The sequence below is a fragment of the Xiphophorus hellerii genome, chromosome 16, assembly GCF_003331165.1.
Source record: "Xiphophorus hellerii strain 12219 chromosome 16, Xiphophorus_hellerii-4.1, whole genome shotgun sequence".
NCBI classification, from domain to species: domain Eukaryota; kingdom Metazoa; phylum Chordata; class Actinopteri; order Cyprinodontiformes; family Poeciliidae; genus Xiphophorus; species Xiphophorus hellerii.
The window spans coordinates 23,841,420-23,869,196 of NC_045687.1; the positions used below are offsets into that span (position 1 = coordinate 23,841,420).

Genomic DNA, 27,777 nt, shown 5'->3' on the forward strand with positions numbered 1-27,777 from the left:
AAGACTGGCCAGATGAAAAGTCTTGTTCAATGTTAATTAATGTGCTTTTCCAAAGCCTTAAAAAGAATTGATAACAATGTATGCCTTGAATAAAGTTGCATCTTAGTAACAAATCTGGTCATTTTCTTTTTCTTTCCAACATTTGGTATACAGACCTCCAGGGCCGGCCCAAGGCATAAGCAAACTAAGCAAACATTTATGCTAGGGTCTTTGTGTGAAACTGAGTTTAAACTTTAAATGAGTTGATTCTCATGGTTGGCTCTGAATATTTCGGAGGTATTTTTGGCTTCATAATGACGTGTTTGATACAATTTGATAACAATAATTAAAACATCTCAATGTTTGACATTGTCTAGCAAAATGTTTTTACATCAGGCTACAGTAGCTGCTACATCGATGAGCTGCTCTATGCTGTAGTTGGGGATTTGTTGTTTGCTGCTGAGCAAAATCATTTTGTGGCTAAAAACATTATTTTACATCAACTTCTAAGTTATGTGAAACTTCTGTTAAAATCATTTGAAGGCTCAGAATCAGTCCAGTACCGGTACCGGTCCACATTCTCAGGGGAGAAAGACTCACCTGGTATGAATTACATTTTTAGCTATTGGAGTTTTGCTTAAGAGAAATTTATTTAATCAAAAAATGTCATGAATATGTGTGTAGAGCTGCACCGATTGTAGTTTTCTGGCCGATCCCTGATTATCGATCTTTAAAATGCCTGACCTGCTGATTTTGATTTTCCCTGATATTATTATTTTTTTGTCTGAAATGTTGCTAAATATAACAAGAAAGTCAGTGAGTTGGCAACAGTGGGGTGAATATTGTTAACTGTAAACACTCAGACTTGACCTGGTGGGTCGGTCTGTCAGTCAAACCTCTCACTGTAGAGCAGAAGAGGACAGAGATGATTTATAAACCTTTGCTGACGAAGATAAGATGGGCTTCATGTGCAGATCATGATCCCCCAAAATGAAGGAAATCGGTGCCCAGAAATCAACTGGTTGATAAATCAGTCGACCAATAAATGTATCTTATTATACATGTATATAATGTAAACAGCAATACCAGAGATGCAATAGGTTTATAGCAGGTGTGTGAATGATCTAATGATAGGACTGCTGATTGCAGCCAGTCCACATTATTACCAGAACTAGAGGGCCCCAAAACCACATTTCGCTTAGGGCCCCATGGAGGCTTGGGCCGGCCCTGCGGATCTCCTCGTAATGGCCCCCTCAACCCCACGACTAGTGCTGGTCAGTTGAAATATGAGAAATGCCGACACAGCAGCAGGCTGCGTGCTGAATGGACCAGCTGTCAGTGTCCACACAGCACACCCTGCTGCACAGCAAAGGCCTCCGGGTCGGTCCCAGCTCTCCACATGTCCAAAATCAACAGCGGTTCCACTGGCTGTCGGGCCGTGGTGATGGCTGGGAAGTACCTGTCCGGTCCGGGCCGATGTTCTGCGGTGCTCGCCGGGACCTCAGGCCGGCAGCGGGGGCAGATGTGTGCCGATCAGCGCCGTACGGGGAGCTCCACCGCAGCCCGCATGGGAGGGCGAACCGCGGCCGCGGGTCAGCAGGAAAGTCCCGGGTATTTCTCCGCCGCTGACCGACATGCGCTGGCGAACCGGAACTTAATTTACCGGGACGTGAAGGCTTTCCTCAGCGAGGTCGGTGGGGATCCTCGCGAGGCTCGGTACTGGCTGGCCCAGTTCCAGAGAGCGAACTTATCTCAGTCGCCTGCTTTTGCTGTGCTGGAGGTAAACTTTTCTTTATTTGTTCACAATGAAATAACCGAGAGTTTGATGTTTTCGAGATTTTTTTAATTTAAAAGTCTTCAAAACTGAACTTAATTTCAGGCAGTTTATGCCACGAGGCCCGGTCTGACATGCCCGGGCCTCCGGGCTGTCAAACGTATTATTTTTTTGGACCATATCAAAATAAGCAAAATAGTTTTCACACATCTGTTCCTTATCATGATTTTTTTTTAAATATTGCACTATTTATTTTAAATTTGTTATCTACAGTGTAACAGAGCTTTTTAAAGATCCTATCATGTTTTTTTCTATACACAGAGTAGTTTTATAGATGTTTCTCATAGCAACAGTGTATATAAAGAAATAAGAATTTCTTTCTCAGCTCATGGCTCAGTTTCTGACACAACCACGTTTGTGTTTGGGGAAAAAGTTTCTCGCATTTAGCTGTGTTCGCTTCCACAGGTTTTTAATGTCAAATCTGCTTCACCACGCTTACATTGTAATTACAGATGTCAATTACAGATAGTCAGAGGACACCAATTTTATGTTAAAATGTCCTGCCATGCAGCAGCACCAGCTCATGTGATCAACTGGCCAGTACCATAACTGAACCCTGGCCCGACAAAAGGGAGTGAACCGTCCCTTCTGACCCAAACGTCAGGCCGGTCCTGCAGGAAATGTTCCTGCTGATAGTTAGAAACAAATTAAGTTCCACAAAAGATGAAATACAATTCCAAAGTAAAATTTGTTTATTAGTACTTTAAAAAAATGTTTATGATATTATCTCTAGACATGTCTTCACATGTAGAAAAAATCACCCAAAATGTCAGGACTGTGTGTGGCGACAGAACACACTTCCTGAAACACACAACTTAAAGTTGACTGTTTTTAAATCACTTATCTACACACAAAAAAATACAAATAAAAGCACCTGATTTTATTCCTTTTGCAGTGACCAAAGTACAAAGTGCTTCCTACTTTTGAACTCTCAACATTTCTGTGTCTCTTCGAGGTGGACGACTTGGTATTCCAAAGCAGGGAGACGGTACAGAGCCTGGCCTTTGGCCTGTCGTTCCTGCAGCGGATGGACATGAAGCCCGTGGTGGTGATGGGCTGCTCCTATAACCAGGAATCAGGGTCTTGGTGCACCAGAGGGCTGGTGGAGCGGTGCCAGCAGCTCACTGAAGCTCTACAGCTACACTCAGCAACTGTCCTACCATTCTTCTCTGCAGAGTCCTTCCTGCAGCTGCATGAGGCACCACAAGGCAGCAGGTTAGGACAAAACTTATCTTATAGCCGCTAAGGAGGAGTCTCTGAAGGTTATAGGACCTGGTGACTTCTACAATAGACAACACGGATGATGATGCATGATGTAACAATGATAATGCAGTCATTTACCCTTCGAAATGTCCCACTCCCTCTTATTAAAACACTAACTATTGCTTTGTTGCGTAAGAAAAATATATTGTTCACATGGGATTAGCTACAGAAAGGTTTCCGTCCACATGAACACAAACACGCCTCAGAGTAGCTTTAAACATGCCAAACCCATAGGGGGCAGTGCAGCATAAAGCTAAAACTTTGTCGACCAATCAGATTGCTTCAAAATAACCATGACTTCCTGTTAAGATTTAAACATGGCTCCAGGAGGTTCATTTGTGTGGACAAATACATAAGTTGAGCCACTTTTAAATACCGTATCAGAATATAGTTATTAAAACACAGCATGGTGTTGACTGGGAAGCACACGCAAACACAGTTTTTACAAATCTGAGTTTCTTTACGTAATCGTTTTTAGTGACATTAAACATAGTTTTTGTGTGGATGAAAGGCCAAAGTTCATAAAAATTTATTAGTTTTCCCAAATACACGACTACTTGTGGACTAGGCCTGAATCAAACTGTTCCGTTTCTGGTTAAGATGAAGAGTTAGCGAATGACAGCAAATATTTCTGCACCTGGTCTGCAGAGTGGATCTTCAGGGCTTACCGTCCCTTGACTTGTGTAGGTCAAGGGTCAGGAAAGGGGAAGCTTAGCATCACTGCAGACCCCACACAAACTGTTTAGTCTTTTATTTGGGGGTGTCAGAATGTAATATGCCTGAATATTAGTCTGTGCTACCCTCAGATTTTTAAAAGTACGTTAACTTTCACTTCATAACATCCCAGTAAAACACATCAAAATTAATAGGTGGAAGGGAAGAAAATGTAACGACATTCAAGTGGTGTGAAATACTTTTACTGTGATTCCAAAATGTCATGACAAACTTCCACGTTTCCTGGCGTCGATGCTTTCCTTCTCCTTCTGTTATGTTAGTAGAGTTCTATCCTTTTCTCTGCAGTGCTCCACACTCCATTTCTGTGGACATCAGCCTCCTCCAGTGGAGTCTGGACTGTGGGACCATCCCGCTGGTCTGCCCAGTTGGGAGGGACGGACGAGGATGCTCGTTGGTGCTGGACCCAACGGAGGTCACGGCAGCCATTTCTCGAGCCCTGCAGCCCCTCAAAGTCATGTTTCTGAACAACTCAGGAGGCCTGCGGGGCGAAAAACACAAGGCACAAGACCAGCCCTCCTGCATGCACGTCGAATGTGAATACGCACTGCTTACTCACGTATACCTCTCTCCGTTTGAGTGACAGGTACTGGACACGGTGTCACTGCCCACTGACCTACCTGGTCTGTCTGCAGCGGAGTGGCTGAGCCAAGTGGAGCGCCGCAGGCTGACCACCATCGCCAGACTGCTAAATCAGCTGCCAACAGAGTCCTCAGCTGTGATCACCTCTGCAGACACTCTGCTGACTGAGCTCTTCAGCCACCGGGGTGAGGCCTAAGAGCACAAGGCAAAGGCCAAACATGTTCCACTTCCTCACAGCATTCCGATCTTTTCAAAAAATTTGATCAAAATGGGAGGCGTGTCTGATTGTTTTGAAAAGCGGCAGCAGTCTGAACGGTCATGTCGCATTTTATGGAGCCCCCTAGTGGACATGGAGGATTTTTTTCTTTTCCATTCCCTCGCAATAGGTTTTGGGTTCTCTCGCAATAATGTACTGCAGTGTTGTAGTACTTGAGACCATTTTTTTGATGGTCTCGTCTCGGTCTTGGGCGCTGAGGACTCAGGATTTTATTTAAAGACCAGTCAAGACCGCAACTGTGGAAATATCACTAAACTTACAGCGTACTGTCCAGTTTATTTGTTAAGATGTTTGTTTTCACTGGATGCAAAACGCACCAATTATAATCCAAGCAATAATGTGATTTACCAATTACGCGTTTCTGTTACTGTCCCTTCTAACCCCCTTTGTTCTGCTTATTTTGTTAGATAAGCAGAACAAAGAGTTTGTTTTGCTTTGAATATTGGTTACATTTCTTTCAGCTCTAAGTATTTAATATTGTTGGAAATATTAGTTTAATTATGCTAGTTTTAATGCTAGCTTTAACTCTACTGCATGTTTAAATATTAGACAGACCATGATTGTTTTGAGTAGGTTTAGGTTAGATTTAGACTCATGGTTTAGTCAATACATAACTTAATCAGTAGAACATTTTTCTTAGATATAATGATCACGATTTGATTAAAATTAGTCTCATCAGTAGTTTTTTTTTATATTAGATCACATTCTTAAGAGTGTATAAATCATATATTCATTTGAAAATGTTTTAGTTCATTATAACCAAAGGAGTTGAAAAGTAATCAGAAAATATTGAGTGTAACATATGTTTTGGTATTGAAAACTGCTCATGTCTGTTTTATCAGAGTTTGAGGATATTATATGATACATGTGCTAATTTTAATAGTCAAAATCTGCTGTTTTAATGGGAGAAGTCAGGAGAGCTCTGTGCGGTTCAGGAACCAGTTTGAAGGGATGAAAAACACAGATAGCTGATAAACTTTAGTCTCGCTTTCTTGAGTAAAATGACTCTGTATGAAATGAGCACATCTATTGTTCGTATGCTGGGAAAGTGCACAGGGAGGACAGCTTAGACAGCGATGAATTCATTCCTTGGCCTTGGTAACACCTGCATGGTCTCTGGTGTACAAACAGCAACACGTCATTACGGGCTGTTTGAGTCCACCTCTAAACGGTACGTTAGAACGCATCAGACTATAGAAACACGCCTTGATATAAATGTAATTGAGCTAAAACAGCTGGTCAGATCACTGGGGGGGAACTGTCTTAACTGCCACACGCAGTGGTCTCCGAAGGCGCGTCTTCGTGTTTTTGTATTTTTCTAAGGTAATTAATTTCTTCTTTGTGGCTTTGGTTTCTGATAATTATGATAGCTGTTGATGTGATTTTATGCATTTGATTGTTTTTCCGAGCTCTGTGTGCAGCACACAGGACAGTCTGAGTTGAGCGGCTGCTAGCTTGATTGCATCTGTTTTTGACCTGCAGAATATCTTCTTAATTAATTTAGTAATTTGTTTTCTGTCCTGCATTTCATGTCAGGTTCTGGAACCCTTTTCAAAAACGGCGACCCCATACACAGGTCAGTAAATATTACACAAGCCCACGAAACCTGATCCATGCATCATAAAACAAAAATAACCTCTGTGACAAGGACACGCCTTCTGAAAGAATGGAAATCCCGACACACTGCTTCAGACTTGCACATAAACACACACACACGGCGTCTCTGTTGCTCTGTTCGTGCAGGTACACCTCTCTGGATGAGATCGACGTGGAGCGTCTGCTGACTCTCATCAACAAGTCGTTCGATAAAACTCTGAGGCGGGATTACGTGGAGGCTTTGAAGGGACGGATGCACTGCGTCTACCTCTCTGAAGGGTGCGTTCAAGTAGTGCTGGGGAAAACATCTGACAAAGTCAAGCTGTTAATGTGCATTTCATTTCTCCAGTATTTGTACTGTTTGAACTTTTTCATGTTTTGCTGTGTTACAACCACGGACCCTAATGTGGGATTTAATGTGACATAGTCTGGAAATGACTCATGGTTTTCAACCATTCTCACTAATTAAAATCCAAAAAGTGTTGCATGGATTTGTTTTGAGGTCCCTTCAGCCAACACTTTGTAGAGCATCTGAGTGAAGTTGACCCCTTCTCCCCCCACCTTCTTCAAATCAGACAAAATTGGTGTCAATCAACAAGTTTAAAGGTAATTTTGATTTTGTAAAAGTTTGGGGGGGCTGGTTGACCTTTTGACCTTTAAATTTTCATTAATATCTTCAAACATAAACCAGCACAAACAAAAAAAATTGCTGCACAAACGTAGCACTAATGTTTGACACCAATTTTGTCTGGTTTGAAGAAGGTATGGGGACAACTTCACTCAGGTTTTTTCTTTGCAAACCAGCTCAGATTGAACAGAAAGTCTCTGATCACTAGTTTTTATTGGAACAGCTTCTCAATCATCAGTCAGAGACTCGTCTTGCCCCACCTGCAGCGATTAAGCGTCATCATGCCCACAGATCAATGTATCAAGATATATATAATGTCCCTAGGCAGCAATTTGTATTACAGCCAGCAGAGAAAGCATTCACCAAAAATAGATACAGTAAATATAATAGAAACTATCACAGCAAAGTAAAGACACAGTAATGGACATGAAGCCTTCCAACCACTTGTTGTGTTCCCTAGTATTCATGCTCTCTGTGTGTTTCCATCTACTAGTTTGGAGCAAATCAACCAGGCGGTGTAAGGAATAATTTTGCCACATGTTGACGTTTCATATGGCTGTCATAAACAGGAAGTAGAGGTTGCTAACTAGCACTGACCGGACATTTCCAGAGATGCCGAGAGTCCTCCCATCCAAGTTTGAACTTTTCCCATTTCCATGCCTCTGCTAAGGCACAGACCCACCACTAGATGGAAGCATTCACTGCGTCAGCACTTATTCACCAAACTTGTTTCCTTCTCACCTTTTACTCTTTTTCATTAACTCTTTTTCAGAGGTACCAAATCCATCTGAAGCGAGAGTAAAATCTTTTCATATGAGATTGAGAAAATTCTTCCAAATGTCGCCGTTTCTGTCAACCTTTTCTAATGTGATACATAAAAATACACATAAAAAATCTTTGATGGAAACACAGCTAAGTAAATGAAATGCACTCTGCATTTTCAGATAGGAAAAGTGCAGAGTGAGATGCCATTTTCCTTCCATCTCACTACACTCCACTTAATTTGTGTTGTCTGCTAAAGTCTCATCATCGGTTGCTGTTTGTGTCTGTAGTCCTGTTGCTGTTTGTGTCTGATCAGTACCAACATGTGTGAGAAAGCATCACATTTTTACATTAATGTCCTCCCCCAGCTACAGTGCAGCGGCCATCATCACGATGGAGCCCGTCAACGGTGGGACCCCCTACCTGGACAAGTTTGTGGTGAGCAGCAGTAAGCAGGGGCAGGGCACCAGCCACATCCTGTGGGAGTGCATCCGACAGGATCTGGGCAAGCTGTTCTGGAGGTCAAAGGCCACCAACAGGATCAACCCGTGGTTAGTCCCACACAAAAATATTAACGTGGTATCTAGTTGACGTTCTCTTATTAAATACAGTCTGGAACTGCGTTTGAAATTTGTTCAGACTTCAGTGGGAATTACTTCAAGCAGTAATGTCTAATCTGAAGCTCCAGTCCTCATAAAGGACCCCAGTAGCTTGTAGGAGGTTGCTTTTGGATTCATAAGTGTTCCTTAAAGAAAGAGGAATGTTGGTCATTTGGTGGTTTGCAGCATTCAGGTATTCGTTTAAAAATGCCATGAAGGAAAGGCATCACACGTAGAGTTAAATGGTAACTCTACCATTTAAGAGTTAAATGGTAAGGATTGATCCCAAGCACAGTGTATCAGTAAAGAGTCCTAAGTTTCAGTAAAGTTAGAAACAACTCCAAAGCCTCCATTATGTTGTGAAAAGACGATAAAGTCTAACAGAAGCCAACAGCTGCGGTTCTACAGCTGGTACAGTTGGTTGTTGGATGTTGTGTTCAGTTCTAACACGTTGTCGGGTTCTGACCTGAAAACAATCAGAGGAGCTGAGCAGGAAGCATCAGATCACAGCCTCCCTTTGCTTTCATCCTCCTCTGTCCAGGTACTTTAAGCATTGTGACGGCAGCTTTGTAAACGGAGTGTGGACAGTCTTCTGGTTTGGTCTGACGGACATCAGAGACTCGTACGCGCTGCTGGAGCACGCCAAGAGCCTCTCCGACTCATTCCAAAGCTGCTGCCTCACCTCCACCCAGCAGCCTCCTGCCTCTCCTCCTGCTGCTGCTGCTTCCTGAACTCCTGCTTCTCATTCGATGGTTTTTCAGCTCTGGAGACCAACTACAAAATATATGACTAGATTCTGATTTTGGAAGTTTTCTCCTTTCTTGGACTTTAATAAAAAAAAAAAAAAAAAAAAAAAAAAACACTTGCTGCAAAATTCTTTAGCATTTTGGACGTGCATTTACGAAGTATTTGGATCATATTAAGAAAAAATAAATAAATAAAATTATGACAAAAAAAGTCATAATGTTATGGGAATAAAGTCGAAATAATAGGAAATTGAAGTTGTGATAATATAATATTGAGGTCATAATATTTTGAAAATAATGTTAAGACTTTTTTCTCATATTATTTCAACTTTATTTTATTTTTGTACAACTTCATACACATAACATTATGACTTAATTCTCATAATTTATGACTTTATTCTTGCAATTTTCTTTCTTTTTTTTATTATTTTCTTAATACTCCGTTATGGCTTACTGAGTAACTGTCAGGGATATTCTTATTTGGGTTTGTCCTAAAGTAAAGCTGGGGACAGATTTAAAATATGGATTCGATTTCTAAATGAAAAATATCACCCAGCTACTTTGCAATGCAGTCTCCAGAACTGAAAACAAAACAAAAAAACATCTCACATATTAAAGCACTCATGTGTCATTAAAGGGTTTTTTTTGCACATGGAAAGGTCTAATTATTTCTTGCAAGGAGTTTTTCTGTTCATCTGTCTGTGGTTCCTTCTGGATAGCAACACATTTCACAGTTAAGATTTCATGTTTGTAACTGAAAGAAAAAAGACAAAAAAGCACACAGCTGGAATCTGCCACATAGCTACCAACTTACAGAGCAGCATGTTTAAATAAAGAGAGAAATTGCACATATTTTTGTACTCGAAATTCTGAAAATGAGTTCTAAGCTGCATTGAACACTACTACAGTAAATTACACCACACACCATGTAAAGTAGACGATAGTAACCCTCCTTTAATTAGGCAATAATAATAATAATAATAAAATAAAGAAATGGCAGGTTTTTGGGTTTCTGGCAAAACAGAGCATTGTTCCAACCGTACAATGAATCTGCATATACAGTGTAAAACACCAGTTATATAACCCACTATTGTAAAACTAAACCTAATGCCGGCAGAAAATATACCTTACCTTGCAGGCCTGTTCAGATGCTCATGAATGTAGGAATCCCACCGACTCAACAGTCCAGAGCTTCTTCACTCATCGAGCAAAATATTAAAGTACACTCGGTACCTTGTGTAATCGTGATTTTCCACAGATGAATCCGGGCAACACTTCGTCCTGTGTCCAGAAGAACCTCAAAGCGACCCGAAGAAACAGCAGTTCAGGAATGATGCAGTTGTGTGGTTTCCATATGGTATCCACGTGCTCCACATCTACTCGCCCTCAGTTCCCACGTAGCCAGAGTGACTATCTGGAGTCCGTCTCTCGTTATCCAGTCCGGTAACGATCTTCTGTAGCCCTTTAAGTTCCACTCTAGCAGCGAAACAGCAGCTTAGCCTACAGTAGTCCATGTTAGCGAACAGCTAGGTTAGCTTCGCTCTAACTCTCGAGTAAATACAGCGGCAAAGAAAACAAACATACAGACCAACAGCTTCTCTTTGAAACTCTACTGTTTCCTGCTAACTTGCATACTGTATATTATAACTTCTCCTTACAAGTTTCAGCTTACTCACTTCGAAACCAGCTAACTGCTCCTCCTCTGCTATCGCCTCTCCCGCTCAACCAACTCTTCTTCTTCTTCTTCTTCTTTAGATTTTAACGGCAGCTTGCATCCATTTACGTTGCACTACTGCCCTCTATTGCCTCCTACCACCTACACCTCAAATTCTCTTAAAAATCCCAGTGTTTTTAAAAAAACGAAAAATCTTCTTTTTCCCCTCAATACTATTCAGCTGATCGATCACCTTCTCAAATTTCAATTCCCTACTAACACCTAGTTCTGTTTTTAATAATCTTCTTTGACTTGCGTATTTCCTACATTTAATCAAAACATGTTCCACTGTTTCTACTTCATCACACCATCTACATAAACCAGTAAGGTGTTTCCCCATCTTAAAAAGAGTTCCGTTTAGGAAACTATGCCCAGTTCTTATTCTATTTATAATTATCTCTTCCCTCCTGTTTAATCCTCTGATCCTTTCTACATCGACTGTATTTTGTATTCTAAATAAATGTCTTCCATTTATTTCATTTACCCTCCTATCTTCCCATATCTTCTTGCTTTCTTTCCAAATTATACTTTTGCCTTCAGATTTAGATAACTTTATTTGCATATCAATATCATCTTTTTTAATTGTCTCCTTAGCCAGCCTGTCCGCTCTTTCATTCCCCATAATACCTACATGAGCAGGAGTCCAGAATAATACAACATTTTTATTTTGTTCACATATCCTATGATGAACCGCCATAATCTCATATAAAATATTTTGATGATTTTTTGTACGTCCCTTTCTGATACTCATCAACGCAGATAGAGAGTCACTACAAACTATTATTTTATTCCTATCAGTTTCCTCCACCCATTCTAAAGCTACTAAAACAGCACCTAGTTCTACCGCGAATACACTCAAATAATCAGATGTTCTTTTTGAAATACTAATCTTTAATTCAGGAATCACTACGGCTAAACTGGTTGCTTCACTTTTAGGGTCTTTCGACCCATCCGTATAAATTTGCAAATATTCATTATATTTATTCTGCATTTGATTATAAAATTCTTGGCAAGTATCTAATGTGTTCCTTTTCCTAATATTTGTTAGTGTTCTGTCTACATTAATATATTTCCAAATCCATGTCGGTCTCAAAGTTAACCAACTTTCTCCCGTTCTCTTTTTTTCTCTTCACACCTGTGCTACCTTCACAGACCGTACACCTGTAGGAAAATACAATTTTCTCTGGCAATTCCCCACAAAGTAAAGATAACTTATTTTAAACAATGCAAACATATTTTAATAACTTTATATGAACTTTGAAATGTTAATTGAAATAAAAAGATATAATAAATGAACTTATCCTTACTATTTATTATATTATACATCTCTTATGTTATTTCTATCCGGGTTACATGTATATAATTTACAGTTTTTTGGTTACCAGCTGTGTGTGTAACGTATCACAAAAGTTTAAAAGTTGCTTTAAATAAAGCCAGTGGCGGCTTTTAAACATTGACACGTGGCGTGACTGTATTTTTCACATTCTGAAAATGAAATCATTTGTAATAATTCGTCGAAAAATGTGACAGTATCCCATGGAGACAAAGCAGGCTCGAGCCATTCCCGAGAGGGACAAACAACAAAGCTGTCCTGGACGGTTGCAGCCAGAAGATGGCGGTAGAGCAACCCAAACGATGCCAGTGAACTCTAACGTACAGGAAGAAGACGTGAACTTCCGGTCAGTGCAATAACAAACAATGGCGGAGGAAGGACCAGGTAGAGTAGCCAAAGCGACCGAGACAGCCGCAGAGATGCAGCTTCTCCGCCGCCGACAGCAGCTGGACTACTTCCAGAAGAACGCAGCGCGGATCCGGAGCAGGAACCTGCTGACCGGCCTGGGCATCGGAGCGATCGTGGTCGGCATCTGTATCCTTCACAGCTCACTTCCACAACAAGAGGTTGACTGAAGGAGCAAGATGTCTATTAGAGCTGGAAATCAAACCTTAAATTATCAGTGAGAGAGAGAGAGAGTTGACATGAAGAAATAAAAAACTGTAAAATTATACCAATTTACAGGTAAAAAAGGTAAAAAAGAAAAAAACAGACAGCTGAGGTTGAAAAGCAGGAAGTTCAGGAATATTCCTCAATTTACTTCGAACATTGTGAATAGTTGTAACCTAAAAATGTTTATTTTAGCTTTGATATGGTCGTGAAAAGTTGCACTGTACTTTATGTTGAAAACAGTGACAGGGAACTTCCTGCACTGCAACATAAAGACATTTGTCAAACAAGCTGTCTCACAAGGAATGAAGACTGAAGTCCTGACTTGTTGATCACAGGTACAACTAAACATCATCTAATTACATCATCTATTTTGAAGCTATTATTAACTCTTTTAAAACATTAATTTTACACGATTTGACCAACTTCACTAAAATATAAAAAAAGGATGTAGAAAATGCAGCAAATTCCGTCCTTCACGTTATGGCTGATAAACTCAGCCTTATCAATTAATTGTTAATCAATCAACTTCAAATTAACTCATTAATCAATAACCTTAATCGCTACTATCAGATACGTTTCGTACTCCCGCCCTGTTCACATCTGGACAATGAACAGACTGAATGTTCTGCCTGGTTTTGTTTCTGTTTTTTGTTGGTTTTTTCTGTATGAAAAAATCCTGGATCATAAGTTGATAAATATTTTTGCAGAAATTTTGCAATAAACTCACAATTACACATTAGTGCGGAAACAGTGCAGCGACCTGTTGAATTTTGCACGAATTTCCACAATTGTGGAATCGCTAAAAAGTGACTGATGCAATTTGGCAGAAAACCAGGTAAAAACTGCTTTGATTTGATTGATAAAATAATATTTAATCACACAGCTGTTAGGTTGTATTTACGTGCCCCTCTGGGCCAAATTAGAAGCAACGGCGCGCCTTATATGGCCCTCAGGGTCTTCAGTTTAACACATGTGCCATAAACCTTAATGCATTTCATTTTTAGGCGCAAAACAGTGTTGAACAATCACATGACATTTTAGTAAAAATTCTAAAATGTGGCCTGTGTTTGTATTCAGCCCTGTTTGCTTTGATAGAAAGCCTCAGCGTTCAGACAGGCTGTTATATCGGAGATGATCACTGCTGATGAGATTTGCTTTAACTAGCCCTCCATCAGTCAGCTACACCATCTTGTCAGTCAAACAGGAGAGGATCGTGGAGGAGCTGGATGAAGAGGCCAGGATCCACATCATCAGGGGCCCGCGGACTGGGGCCAACTCCTGATCAGGGGCTCAGCTGGGCAAACATGCGGATCCATCACACGTCCATTTCTCGTTTTACACATTTTATTCCACTGATTGCATAAAGTCTGCTGATAAATGTTTAGTTTCTCCTATTTTGAACATTAATTTAAAAAAATGCTAACACAAGTGATACATGTGTACATTCTGACATAAAAATATTATAATGAAATAAAGTCAGAACAGTTGGAAATCTGTGAAGGTTTTTTCTGTTTATATATTTATATATATATCCTGAAAGGCGTCTTCAGATATTTAGTCAATAACCACAAGTATGGCATTGATATTCAGAAAATTATGCCACAAACAAACAGAACCCAGGAAAACAAAGCGAGGGACGCTTAAACAAACAAAATGGAATATGTGCAGAAAAGGTAAATGTGTTTTACTAGGAGGAGCTCAGCAAGAAAACAAAAGGTTCAAGCAAAACAAGCAATCTGGAGCAGTCGCACATAAAGTCATCCATCACTCCCAGTAAGCCGTGCCTCAGATCCCAGTAAGCAAATAGACAGGAAATCTGAGTCCATGGAACTGTCACCGAAGGAAATGAGTAATGAGAAACGAATCTTAGTGCTGTTTGGATTGGAACAAGTTGTAACAGATACAAGACAAGTTCATGTGACCTCAGAGAAAGTGTGTATACATAATATAAATACATTAAATATTAGATCTACGGTCTGTGTTAAATGTCATTTATGGGAGGCCCCTGATGGTTCAGTGGCCTGGTTTGCTTGTGTCTTGCGCATGTGACATGCTTTTTGCGCATGCTTTGCTGAAGGCAAAGCAGAGGATTTGACCATATCCTCTGCTTTGGTTAATCTGCATATCGAGTAAGAGTTGGAGCAGTGCTGTGATTGGTTGGTTAAGTCCTTTTACCGAGTGTACTCACAGAAAACAAATATGACCTCAACGACTCAAAGCTCTCCAACTGCTGCTGCAGCCTGAGGTGAGTTCAGATATCGTCCAGTGAAGCTTTTCCATAAATGGAGTCTTAAAAAGTCTGGCAGGTTTGTTGAGAAAAAACTAGAAGGTGAAAACAAAGACTGACTTTATGACCGATTACTAATGTGCAGTTTGGACTTTTACTGATGTCTGTACTATCTATGGATTACTTGCAGCGTATAGGATAAATTGCTCAGTTATTGTTAGATTATTGTATGATTGCCTTAACTAGCAACTTGTGCTTTTAAAGAATTGCAAAAACAGGTGCAGGTGGAGAAAAGATATGGACAAGTCCGAGTAGGTAGGCAGGAGGTACTTAAAGGTCCCATAAGTAATCCTATGGGAAATTCCATGTAAGCTCTCTGTAGAAACCCAATTGTTACCACCAAAGTCTTCTTTTAGTACCAGAAAACCAATGAGGTCTTCTGGTTCTGGTTCTGGTTCTGCTCTGCATCCCCGGAACCAAACATGGAGAAGAAGCATTCAGCTTCTATGCACCTCAAATCTGGAAAAAACTTCCAGGAAACTGCAGCCAAAACACCGAGTTCCCTTCAAGCTCGACTAAAAACTCAGCTGTTTAGAGTTGCTTTTGAACCAACCACTATAAATGAAGCATTGATGTGTAACCATGGTACTTGACAAAATGTAATGTTTCAACAGTTGACTGCAGGCACAGGGGGGTGAAGGGGGCGTGAGCACCTGCCCCTTTTATCCTTGATGCCCCTAGTGACCTTTTTGAGTTTTTTAAAATTAATTTAAATTTTTCATTATTATTATTTTTAATCTGTGTGCCCTTCAGCAATAATATTTAGCTAAATATAATAATTTAGTAAAAATAAACTAGTCTGGCTGCCCTCAGTCTAATAATGACTCTCAGAGCCTCCATGTTGTTCAGACTCCAGGTCCATGGTGAGGAGGAGGAGGATCTGTTCCTCTAACTATCAAATTATGGGCAAGAATATTTTTTTATATGCTGGTTTGTGAATAAAAACGTAGGTCTGATGTTGACGTTAGAAAAACTGTTTCTATTTATATTTTCATAATCGTCCTTGCAATACCAGGAAAAACCCGCCTCGCCCCTAAACACAGAAACGCTTTCGGTTGCAGAAAGAATTTCTGACTTTAACTTTATCCTTCTTGCCCGGTTCGCTACAGGCAGCTTGAGTCGGGTCCACCGACAGATATAAAGAATATCTGTCTTTATCAGACGTCCTGATATAAGACACGGTACCGACTGTCACCGAGAGTCGCGACGCACCTCAAAGCCCCAGTACCACCTGGTACCACCTGGTACCACCTGCTCTCTGTTTGCTCTGCTTCTCCTTAACGTTTCTACCAGGCGGGTTAAAGCCGCTGCTGACGGGATCTGGGCTGGAGGTGAGCAGCTGTAAATAGAACTTATTGCAGAACCTCAAGTGTTAAAGGAAGATTCGGCCCATTTAGAGTCACAAAATAAACATCAGAGAAAATATTGTAGCAATAATTAGAACCGCAGCAAAAAGCCAAACATGCCACAATGAAATGATTCAAAATGTCTCCAAAGCATCGGGGGACTGACATAGGGGCCACCGGGGGATTCCAGGTAGATTCCAGGTAGATTCCAGAGATGCGCATCGCAGCGGCTGTTCATGCAGGGCCGGCCTGAGGTAATATGGGGCCTTAGACAGATTTTATTATTAGGGCTTAATTAGTAAAATGGCAGCAATTTTGCTTATTTCCTAACTTCATAACCTTTGACCTTCTCTCCTCTGGTCTGTTTAACAGCTACAGTCTCAGATCAGCTCAGCCCTCCAGGACTGTCAGCAGCAGAAACAGAAACTTTATATCTGTTGGGGAAAATATAGACTAGATTTGCTTTGCATTTCCCCACATGATGGCAATGATATAGTAGGATCCAATTAAAGTCTTGATTAATTTGGGTTGTTATGTTGTTGTACAGAGTTTTAAGATCTTGTTCAATGTGCCCCTTTTTAATTTGAGCCCCCGCCCCTCCAAAGGTCTCTGCACGGCCCTGGTTGACTGTGTGTTCTATGACTCTGTATTTTTGTGTTTTTATGATACAAAGCACTTTGAACTGCCTTGTTGCTGAAATACTCAAATAAGCTTGATTGATTGATAATCATAATGCTAATCTGATTCCAGGCAGAGACATTATGAGGACCATCTTGGTCGCTGTCCCATTGATGTCTGTCCTTTACTTTGCCTGTGGGCAGAATTTGGGCCTCAGAGAAGGAATCATTACATTTTATGAAATACAGAAACCCTGGAGCGAAGCCCAGGCCTCCTGCAGGGAGAATCACACTGACCTGATCACTATCAGGACAGAAACAGTCATTCAGGCGCTGAATGGCACCAGGGGCTGGATTGGACTGCACAGAGACAACAACAAGAGCCACTGGAAGTGGTCCAGAAGAGACGAGACAGCAACATTCTTCAATTGGGATGAAAATGGTGAGCGAGACGAATTCTGTTCAGTAAATGTTGCAGTGACGTCTGCAATTAGCTAAACCGTTTTCATGTTGGGGTGGAGCTTTTTAATCCAGGTTCGCTTTAGAAAAACGTACAGAGTCGATTGTATTTATTGTGTTTCAGAAAGCGGGAATGAGTAAGTATGGAGGGAGGGAAAAGGGAACAATACAAGGAAGGAAGGAAAAAAGAAAGGAGGGAGGGACAAAAACGATGGAGAAGAAAACACATATAATTTTCCAAACTCTTATTTTCTTTGTCCATATACTCAGTGAGACGAGGGAGTTGAAATCAAATTATATGTCAAGCTCTGTTTGCCTACATAAAATATATCTGTTTATGTCCACGGAAATTAATATTTTATCAGTAAAAGTGTCCAACATAACATAACTTTTATTGCGATAAACTAAGAAATATATTTCCAGGTAGACCCTTTAGAAGGTTTACATACAAAGTATGTGTGAATATACTGTAGGTTTAATAGGTAGTGGCTTAATAGGTGAATAATAAGATAAGAGTGTTTTTTTTTTTGCAGTTATAATCTCTAGCAGAATCTTGCTCGAGAGTGCAGTATGATTCATTCTTCAAAGTAGAGGTACAATAAAAAACTTGCTTACTCTTACATCTGTGTTTTTTTCTCATAGAACCGTCACAATATGAGCACTGTGTCTTTCAGCGGCCGTTAACTAAAAAGTGGTCAAGTGTTCCGTGTAACGCAACACGTGTCTTCATTTGCTATGATGACGTGCTGGTTCTGGTGAAGGAGAATAAGACATGGGACGAGGCGTTGGAGCACTGCAGGACTCTGAACAATGTCAACAGCTACGACCTGGCAACCCTCATCACCCCCGACGACCACGACTTTGCACGAGAGACAACCCTACTGGCAACCACTGAGGAGGTGGGCTGCTGTTTACTCTGTGTTGCTTTTGTTAACCAACTCACCCTCTGTTTTTATGTTGACCTCTCTGCTACATGTCGGTAGGTGTGGACGGGCCTGCGTTTCCTTGGCGATGAGTGGTTCTGGGTGGGCGGAGAACCGGTGCAGTACCAGGACATTCCAAGCTGCCCGGGTGTCTGGTGTGGCGTCCTGGAGAAGAACAGCAAGTCATTATTTGGAATCAGAGACTGCAGCCAGAGAAGGAACTTCTTCTGTTACTTAAAATCTAAAATCCTGTAGAAAAACTTGTGAAAAGAGGCTCTTCATTCATTAGCTTAAACTGCTGGATGGATGGATGGATGGATGGATGGATGGATGGATGGATGGATGGATGGATGGATGGATGGATGGATGGATGGCAAGAATAAGCCATGCTAGAAGCTTTCTATTCAAAGAACTCTAGTTGCTGTGTCAACTAATGAATCATATATTATGGATTCTGAATATGAAGTTTAGGGTTTTGTTGAAACATGATTATTGAGTTGAGTTGCTATGTTTACAACTCTAAACCTATTCAATGAATTAGGACAATATTGGAAAATCTTTTTTTTTTTTTTTCAAAAAACTGTCACGAAGTGAAACATATTATATAGATTAACTACACCAATGGATATCTGAAATCCGTTATTTATGTTAATTATTATGATTTTCTGCTTACACTTAAAGGGGCAGTTTTATGTAAAATTGACTCTTTTGAGCTTGGATGAAAACAGACTTCCCCTGCGACTCCCCCACTCAGCTCCTTCAGACTAGCGGCAGCAGCAAATAGAAAACACCTGGTGGAACTGCACATCTGCTGAGCTCGTTATACAAGGTACTTGTCAGTGTAAGGCTGGTAAAAACATTGTTAAAGGGTTAATAGAGGAGCCGTGTTGTGATGACTTCCTGAAGGCAGAGCTTCAAAAAGAGCAGGAGTTTTTAAAGAGAGGCCCAATTTCAAGATGTTAAATTGCAAAGTCAAATGAATTTTTAAGTCATATTTGAAATGGATAGCACTTTTGTACCTGAAGGCAACATAGTTACTTGATTGTGCTGTGAAGTGGCGGTTTGTTCCTGGAAAATACATAATACTGTGCTAATATTTTACTGCTTTTGTACTGTCATATGTGACAGTACAAAACTAGAACAGGTTCATTCTTGACTGAAAAGTTTCTATAAAACCTAACAAGTGTAATACACTTTAAAATTTTGGTTTGACTCAACATGGACACACTCTGGTAACATGTTGCAATAGATAATAAATTTCATATAAACTTATGTTTAATTTTTACCAAAAATTGTGTGAGTGCAAAATTGTACTGACTCATACACTGAGTTTCTTGTATTTTAATTTTATCACATGTTTTAATATATAAAATTGTGTAAAGCATTATGTTGTTAGTAGAATCCTCTGAATTATTTGTAAATAATAAATAAGCTGTGGTTGAAAACTTCAAAATGTTGTTTTTTCGGTTCGAGTGCCCCGTACTTCATATCTACCAGGTTTTTCTGATAACACTCTTCAGGGTGGAAGAATGAAGGTTTGCCATTTTCAGATTCAGTGAGATGAAAACTTCAAAAGAACCATAGCAGCTGTTAAAAAAGAAACTGTGTGCTATAGAGGCATGTCGTCTGTTCTAGACAGTTGCTGGTTGTGCCAATCTGTCGCCAATTTCTACTTTTACAGTTTTGGTCAATCGTTTTTGACTTTTTGGGGTGTGAAAAGTTGTTTGGCGGAAGATGTTAATTTGTACCTGAAAACATATTGTCACAAAGGAGAAAGGACAAATTGACCTGTGGATGTTTTTATGAAACACTGCTTAGGATCCTACATAGCGCTAGCTTGTATAAAAGAAAACTAGAGAAAGATTAATGGGTGACTGTGTTTTTTCAGAACTCTTAGCTTCAGTCCTAGTGATAAAACAGATTAATTATATTATCCATTGTGACTTACAACTTGACACACAAAAGAAACTTTGTGCTTTTTATGTATACCTAACACTGTCGAACAGCCACAATCTCACAAGATTAGAGTTTTACTGAAAGTCAAACTCAAAGATGTAAAAGGAAGAAACAGCCCCTAAAGCGAACTTGTGGCATTTGGCCACATGGAGAAACTTGCGTGGGCATAAAGGCCAAGACAAGATGAGAACATATCTGTTTAACAAATGCTGTGTCTTGTACAGCTTAAAGGAATAAAAGAATTTGAATATTCTTTGCATTTCGAACACAGCATTCAAAACTGACAAAGGAAATTTGACCTTAGAGACATACAATGTTGATTTATAAAACAAACAAACAAAAAAAAACAGAACACCAATTTTGCTTTTATGTGTTGATTTAAAGAAAGAACAAGAAATTACCAGTTGCAAAAATTAAAGTGAGACGACAGGGAACGTCACAAAAACTTTATTTTCAGGGTTGATAAAAACAGAACCTTGAAGGTTTATAAGAAATACTTTGTTGGCTAAAAGAAATCAGAGGCTGATCAAACATTTATTTAATTTACAGCACATTTAATCTCTGAACACTGATATGTGATATGTGTTTTTCTATACACCAGTAACAGATGCCAAAGACGGGTTGAAGAGTCTTTTAAGTGACACGGTCAGAAGCAGCAAGGGAGACTGAGGACAGGCGTCTTTACTTTATTCTCTGGAACTTCGTAACTATTTCCTGTCTTTTATCAGTCTACACGCCAACAACTTCAACAAATAAAATGACAAGTCACATATAAAGGATCAAAAACATTTTGGATATTATAACTAGGATGAAACAAGCGAAGTGCTGTGTTTGTGTTGGTTTGCCATTTTTTAAAGTCTTTTCAGTTGGTGTTTAGGTTTTGTTACTAATGTCTTTGAATAACAATTACCTACTGATATTTTTCCAAATTTCCTGTGAACTTTAAAAAACATTATCTCAAAAAGTGGTACATAGTACCCCCTATGTGCCCCTTATGTACATAGGAGGTACCCCTAGGGGGCTTGCCAAGCCCCCTACCACTGGGCTTGGCAAGTTTTCTAGGGGGGAAACCTTGTGTGAAATATGAAGAAAAACAGAATGTGTTCAACTAAAAGTCCTACAGATATAGCATATAAGTAAATGTTTAAAAAGCATGTTTTGAAATGGGGCAGGGTTGATTTGGAAGCTCTGTTTGCCTGACTTAATCCTGACTTAATTAAAACAGATTTAGTAAAGCAGGAAACGAAAGATCTTTTTGCCGCAAGGGAGCAATGTATTTGAAAATTTCATTTCCCTATACAAATAATCTGAGAGGTTAATGGTCATACAAAGACATGCTACTTTTTTATCAGTCCAACCTGTTTACTTTGATGCCACATGCATCCCCGACTTAATAAAGTCAATTAAATAATTAGGATATCATATTCAGATGTCTTTTTGTAGCATGAAGCTGCCCTGATACCTGCATTCAACCAGCTTCTGCACATGCTGCTCGAGGACACTACATTTTGTATTTATTCTGGACATAAAAAACATTTCAATTAAAAATAAATCTGTAAGGGATCTTGTTACAAACACTGTTGTATGTGAACAGCTTGAGAGGTTTGGCTGAAAGGTGTGAAACAGAAGTTGGAGGCAGCTGAGTGAGTGGTGTGGTAGCCGGGGTAATCTGCATTTTAATGTTTTGTGTCGTTCTGTGATTGGTCGGTGGAGACTTTCTACTGGGTATAAACACGGAGACTCAGCATCACCAGAAGAAGAGCTCCAAAAACCTCTACAGCCTGTGGTGAGTACAGAATTATTACTCAGGATTATGGATAAAGTGTCACATGGAGCAGGCGGAAAAACAGAATGTTTTAAAACTTTCTTAAATATATGATCACCAATGACATATTTTTTGACATTTAGTAGTTGATATAATCCATACTGATTTCAGATTGGTTCTGATCCTGTGCGTGTAGAGGTTTTAGGGTCGCTTTAGCACACAGGAAAAAAACTTTTCTTTCACAGTTGAAAGTCAAACTTCATGAGGGTTTTAAATCAAACAGTAAAGAGACAGAGAGAGAGCAGGCTCAACGGGTCACGGAACAAACAAACACAAATCTACAGAAACAATGAAATACAGTGGCACAAAAAGGAGGACAAATGGTAAAATGGCAATTTTTGGCAACTATTTCCAGATTATTATTAACGTTATTATTATTATTATTATTATTATTATTATTATATGTTTCCTGTTTGAGTTCATCTGGAATCACACAGAGATGTTTTGGGTGGAAATAAAATAAAACAAAATAAGAACCAAAAGGAATGTAAGTATGTTTTGTGATGTTATGTTATTTTCCTCTCTCCTCCTCCTGTCCTGCGGTGCCATCAGCTGTCGTACTGAGATGATGTTTGGTATAATATGAGCTGTGAGGAAGAGCACACTGATTTGTTTGTATTGCTGATTGATGTGCCATTGATATTTGTTGGAAAATGTGAAAATTGTGGGGCGAGCAAACACGTCATGTTTATATCTACACTAATTTCCCTGCATTTATATCTATTGTATGTTCTGTGGCGAAACACGTCACCATTTCTCTAACTGAATTTGTTCCTAAAGGTGCAACAGGCATGAAAATTTCACCAGATGGCAGTAAGAACCTGTTCACACACAATGCACGAAATCAAAGCAGAAATGTCCCTAAGTGAAGTTACATTTCAAACTCACATGAGTAGAAACAAGCAGTTTTGTATTAATGTGAAAACTTGTGTGGTGTTTCTCATCCAGGTGCTCCTTTTTTTTGGAACATGTCAGTGTTTCTCTCCATCCTTTTACAGCCTTTAGGTATTTTACAGAGGTTAATGTTTAAAGCTGCAATATGTAACTTTTATTAAAAGAAAAAAAATTTGTTTTTTTTTACATATTTGTTGAAACTGTCACTATTGTCACGAGACAGCATAATATCAGGCAGATAATATGGGAAACAAAAAAATCTAACTCCTCTGTCTTCTCCCAGTGCTAACTAGAGACAACCAATCAGAGCCAGGAGGAGGTCCTAACACTGTCAATCACCCTCCGTGTGGCGCTGCTCGTTGCCCCATCCCCACATTTCTGATACGCTGTAGTAGCTTCTTTCTGATGGCAGAGCCTGTCAGGAATGCTAAGGCTAGTTAGCATAGCCACCAATGACGGATGAATGGATGGTTTTCCTGAAACAGTAAGTTGTTATTTAGCAAATTTAGCAGCGAGTTCACATGGTGGATTGACAGCGCTAAGCCCCTCCCCCTGGCTCAGATTGCTTCTTCAGACAGCAATAGCAGCTCACGGAGGAGGTGGAGGAGGGATCGAGATTATCTGTCTCAGAGTAAACTGCCACAACATGGTGACAGTTTTAACAAATATGTAAAAAACATTTATTTAAAAAAAAAAAGTTACATACTGCAGCTTTAATAACATGCATATCTGATCCCAGGTGTTTGGATGGCCTTCGGTGGAAACATGATTTGGTTCGTCTTCATCTTTGTCCCCTTGATGCTGACCGTTCATCCTGTCAGGAGCCAAAACACCAGACTCACTCTGACGTTTAAACATTATTCTGATTGGGCTACTTGGCGACAGGCTCAGTCTGCCTGTCGAGAGAAACACAGCGACCTGGCCGCCATCAGAACTAAAACAGAAATGCAAGCTTATTCCGGCAGCCTAGGCTGGATCGGATTGTACCGTGATAACAATACCGGTCCGTGGAAATGGTCCAGAGGAGAGGAGATTGCAACCTTCTTCAACTGGGAACTTAATGGTGAGCAGAGCAACTAGGTGATATTTTATCATCAGGTTTTTTTTGCTGTGTTATTCAATTCAATACAATTCAATAAAAAAAACCTCCTTTAATCCAAAGAGGAAAGTTAAATGTACTTGATATAATGTCCAAGCTTCCTGAAAAAAAAAGTTATTGTAGATGTAACACTGCAGTTCCTCCTGCAGAGGTCAGTGTTACTGCAGAAGTCGTGACCCATTTAGTCAGATCAGACATGAGACAGTTAAACAATTAGATGTTCCAACAGAACAATAATTCAAAACACACCTAATAATAAAACTGCTTTCAGAACAGAACAAGGAGACGGACGTTAGGCTTCTTACAGGACCGATTCAAAGCCCCAACCACTGGAGGCTCTGCTTAAAAAAAAAAACTATTTAAATCAAACTTGCATCTAACTATAGATGTCTCTTAGTTAGATATTTAAGAGACATCTAACTATATATATTTGCACCACTACCAATTTTACAGGTTTTCCCACGCTTACAGCATGTAGAAATCTGTCATGTTAATCATAAGCGCTCTTCTACTGTGAGTGACGGAATCTAAAACAATATAGTCCGTAAAAACTCACTATGATTTTTTTTTAAAGTAATTAATTTGCCTTTCATTGCACAGCCACCTCCCGTAAGCGCTGATGATGACATCAGATACTCTCTGATCTAAGTAACTGATTTAACAGAATCCTCATCCTCTGTGCTGCTTTGTTTGCAGAACCAAAAAGCGGCAAGCTCTGTGTCTTTCAGTACCTAACCAAATGGAGGAGTGAAAGTTGTGACTTTCCACATACTTACTTGTGTTATGACGAGGACCTGGTTCTGGTGAAGGAGAATAAGACGTGGGAGGAGGCGTTGGAGCACTGCAGGACTCTGAAAGAAGGGAACAGATATGACCTGGCAACCCTGATCACCCCCGACGACCACAACTACGCACGAGAGAGAGCCCAATACGCTACCACTGAGGAGGTGGGCCGCTGTTTACTCTGCACTGATGCTGTTGACCGACTCATCCTCTTGCTTTGTGGTGTATCTTAACCCTGAATTAAACCAGTCTACTAAACTACTCTTCAAGCCGGAATCCTGAAAATGACCCAATGAGAGCATTTAGGTTACCTGTCCGCCATGCTCTCATATTATTATTAAACCGTAAACATCTCGTAGTGTCCCCTGCTCCGCTCTTACGTTTGTTTTATCCCTTAAGTACGTTTGAGATTATCAACCACTTAGCATAGTTAGCTTAGCTACAGACTGTTTGCCTCCATTTCACTGGCATTTAAAGAACAAAGGAAAAAACTCTACCAACATATTTAAGTTGTACCTGTACCGTTTTACCACACCTAACAACAGATGAGTCAGTCAGCAGCAGCTCTAACTCCCATATCAGAATAATTCCTCCTCCCTGCCCCAGTGAAAACGGTGAGCAACACTGTGTTCAGAGACAAGCTAGTTAGCATCATTCCAGGGAGTCTATGTGGATTTTTCATGTCTCACTGCTCTTTTTACAATTACATAACAAAACAATATATTTATCAGTGATGGAAAATCAAACAATGTTTATAACATTATAATAAAAAACAGCCTCTTGTCAGTCCAGGAGGAGATTCATCTTTTCACAGATTGTCTGTCTCATAACAAACTGTCATGACAAGAAAGCAAGGCAGCTGCACGCTTTTAAAATTGTGCCGCTTCTTATGGGTCAAATAGGCTCAAGAAATTGTAACAGCAGGGGGGCCCAATTTAATTTTTTTGTCATGGGGTTAAATTTTCCTGGCGGCGCCCCTGGTCTCATATATTTGGAAGTTTGAACAACCACGCTTAAAAAACAAGAAAAAGAAAAAAATTAAATTTCACAAACAATTGACTTGACGCCGGCTCCGCGCCAATGCGGAAGTAGAGCAATCCTCCGACAACCACGCTTAATAAGGAAGACTAACGGACCTCAATGCTACCCTAGACATTTTTGTTTATAAGTCATTTTTGCCTTATAAACCAACACTGAGGCGAAGACTGTGGGCAAGAAAATTCTGTAACTGGTCCTACGTCAGGTCTGTAAGGTTATTAGCGGGAAATAACGGAGAAATCAGATAAAGCCCAAGAAGACAAAAGAGGGACAAAAAAGTCTGATTGGCTTAAATAATACTGGCTTGTAAAAATCTGCCTTCAAATGCTAGAAATAAACAGTATTATGAAACGGTGTTGAAATGCCAATATGGCAGTTAGCGCAGTCTGTTTTCATGCTGCCATTGGAATCTACACGCATAAAAACCAGCATAACTACCTTCACTTATTGTTCTGTAAATGATTAGATGTTTAACATTGTTATTTTAATTTAACTGAGTTGTGAGTCGTTAGCATGGAGCTATCAGTAAGTATCGTTATGACAAAAACTGGGATGTTTACTACCAGTTACCTTCATGGTGCTGACTAACGTGGTAGTTCCCGTCCATCAGTTTCATTCAACTGGGTGTGAGTTGGGCTGCAGTTCTTGCATTATTCCAGACTCCTTTTTGATTTTGGAAATGTAATAAATTGTATTCCGCCCTCTGTATGTTCTGGGTGACCGCTGTCGGGATTGCATATTACCCAATGACAACTTTGACCGTGATTATCTATTATTTTCCTCAAAATCTCTCTGACTGCAGCGTGTTTTCTATGATACTGTGAATATTCTCGGAGTATTGTACTTGGAACGCTGATTGGTCAGTTGCTGACAAGTACCCTGGAATGATTGGGGGAGGATTGCTCTACGTCAGCATGGGGGCGGAGCCGGCGTCATGTCAATTGGACTTGAGTGACTTCAGGCTGCAGAGCGAACGTAGCCTTTTTTTGCCACATGAGGGCAGCATATTACCACTGTACTGTATTCATGTGGCTCTCTGCTACATGTCGGCAGGTGTGGACGGGTCTGCGTTACCTGGGCGATGAGTGGGTCTGGAGTGCTGGAGAACCGGTGCAGTACCCGGACACCCCAGGCTGCCCAGTTAGCAGGTGTGGCGTCCTGGAGAAGAAGAGCGACTCCCTGTTTGGGATCAGAGACTGCGGCCAGAGGAAGAACTTCTTCTGCTATAAGGAACCTGTTGGCAGCTGAAAGCCTCCGAGGTTCTTCACACAGAACTTCCTGCTGTCTGTAACAACACAGAACATTTAGAAACGTTTAATACGCACACTGACATTATACACAGGTTAAGTAAAAGATGTATATACAATAAAGTAGAGCTACCACTAATTATTATTGTCCTATCAATTACTGAGACAATTAATCAATCAAATCAAGAAATGCCACATTCTGCACATTTTTCATTTAAGCACTGAAGCTTATTTTATAAAATATAAACTACATATACAGTACAGACCAAAAGTTTGGACACACCTTCTAATTCAATGGGTTTTCTTTATTTTCATGACTATTTATAAGGCAAGAAATCCCACTTATTAACCTGACAGGGCACACCTATGAAGTGAAAACCATTTCAGGCAGTGTTGTATAAAGTACTGAAATCTCAGAGTCAAGTAAAAGTATAAGTACCTCTCCAAAATATGACTTTGGTAAAAGTCCAAGTCACTGACTGAAATGTTACTTGAGTTAAAGTCTTAAAGTATCTGAAACTTCTTGTACTTAAGTATGGAAATTACTGTAAAAATGGATGTACTCAAGTAATGTAATGAAAAGTACAAGTAAAAAGTAAAACAAAGCAAATGCAGTTTGAATGACATTTTTTATATTTTGGTAAAC

At 40.0% G+C, this 27,777-nt stretch overlaps 4 protein-coding genes across 5 annotated transcripts; all 4 read left to right on the plus strand.

Moving 5' to 3' along the window:
- Positions 1 to 1,227: 1,227 nt before the first annotated feature.
- On the plus strand, positions 1,228 to 9,656 carry nags (N-acetylglutamate synthase). Its single transcript, XM_032588641.1, is given in 9 exon segments — positions 1,228 to 1,326; positions 1,329 to 1,759; positions 2,769 to 3,028; positions 4,097 to 4,310; positions 4,395 to 4,575; positions 6,204 to 6,243; positions 6,411 to 6,542; positions 8,022 to 8,204; positions 8,794 to 9,656. Coding segments are annotated over 9 exon segments (1,692 nt in total). The 5' UTR covers positions 1,228 to 1,265; the 3' UTR covers positions 8,984 to 9,656.
- A 2,713-nt stretch (positions 9,657 to 12,369) lies between these two features.
- On the plus strand, positions 12,370 to 14,144 carry coa3b (cytochrome C oxidase assembly factor 3b). Its single transcript, XM_032588640.1, has 2 exons — positions 12,370 to 12,579; positions 13,833 to 14,144. The coding sequence occupies exons 1-2, from the start codon at positions 12,411 to 12,413 to the stop codon at positions 13,937 to 13,939; spliced, it is 276 nt and encodes a 91-aa protein (XP_032444531.1). The 5' UTR covers positions 12,370 to 12,410; the 3' UTR covers positions 13,940 to 14,144.
- A 116-nt stretch (positions 14,145 to 14,260) lies between these two features.
- Positions 14,261 to 19,742, plus strand: LOC116736264 (C-type lectin galactose-binding isoform-like). 2 transcript variants are annotated; one of them, XM_032588639.1, is made up of 4 exons: positions 14,261 to 14,902; positions 17,041 to 17,349; positions 18,009 to 18,265; positions 18,350 to 19,742. In XM_032588639.1, the coding sequence occupies exons 2-4, from the start codon at positions 17,052 to 17,054 to the stop codon at positions 18,542 to 18,544; spliced, it is 750 nt and encodes a 249-aa protein (XP_032444530.1). In that variant the 5' UTR covers positions 14,261 to 14,902; positions 17,041 to 17,051; the 3' UTR covers positions 18,545 to 19,742. The 2 variants fall into 2 exon arrangements, with proteins under 2 accessions (XP_032444530.1, XP_032444528.1); XM_032588637.1 differs by lacking the exon at positions 14,261 to 14,902 and having other exon boundaries at positions 16,715 to 17,349.
- Positions 19,743 to 21,952: 2,210 nt separating this feature from the next.
- LOC116735051 (macrophage mannose receptor 1-like) lies at positions 21,953 to 27,396 on the plus strand. The gene is made up of 4 exons (XM_032586637.1): positions 21,953 to 22,031; positions 23,704 to 24,027; positions 24,760 to 25,010; positions 26,938 to 27,396. The coding sequence occupies exons 2-4, from the start codon at positions 23,712 to 23,714 to the stop codon at positions 27,130 to 27,132; spliced, it is 762 nt and encodes a 253-aa protein (XP_032442528.1). The 5' UTR covers positions 21,953 to 22,031; positions 23,704 to 23,711; the 3' UTR covers positions 27,133 to 27,396.
- Positions 27,397 to 27,777: the final 381 nt, after the last annotated feature.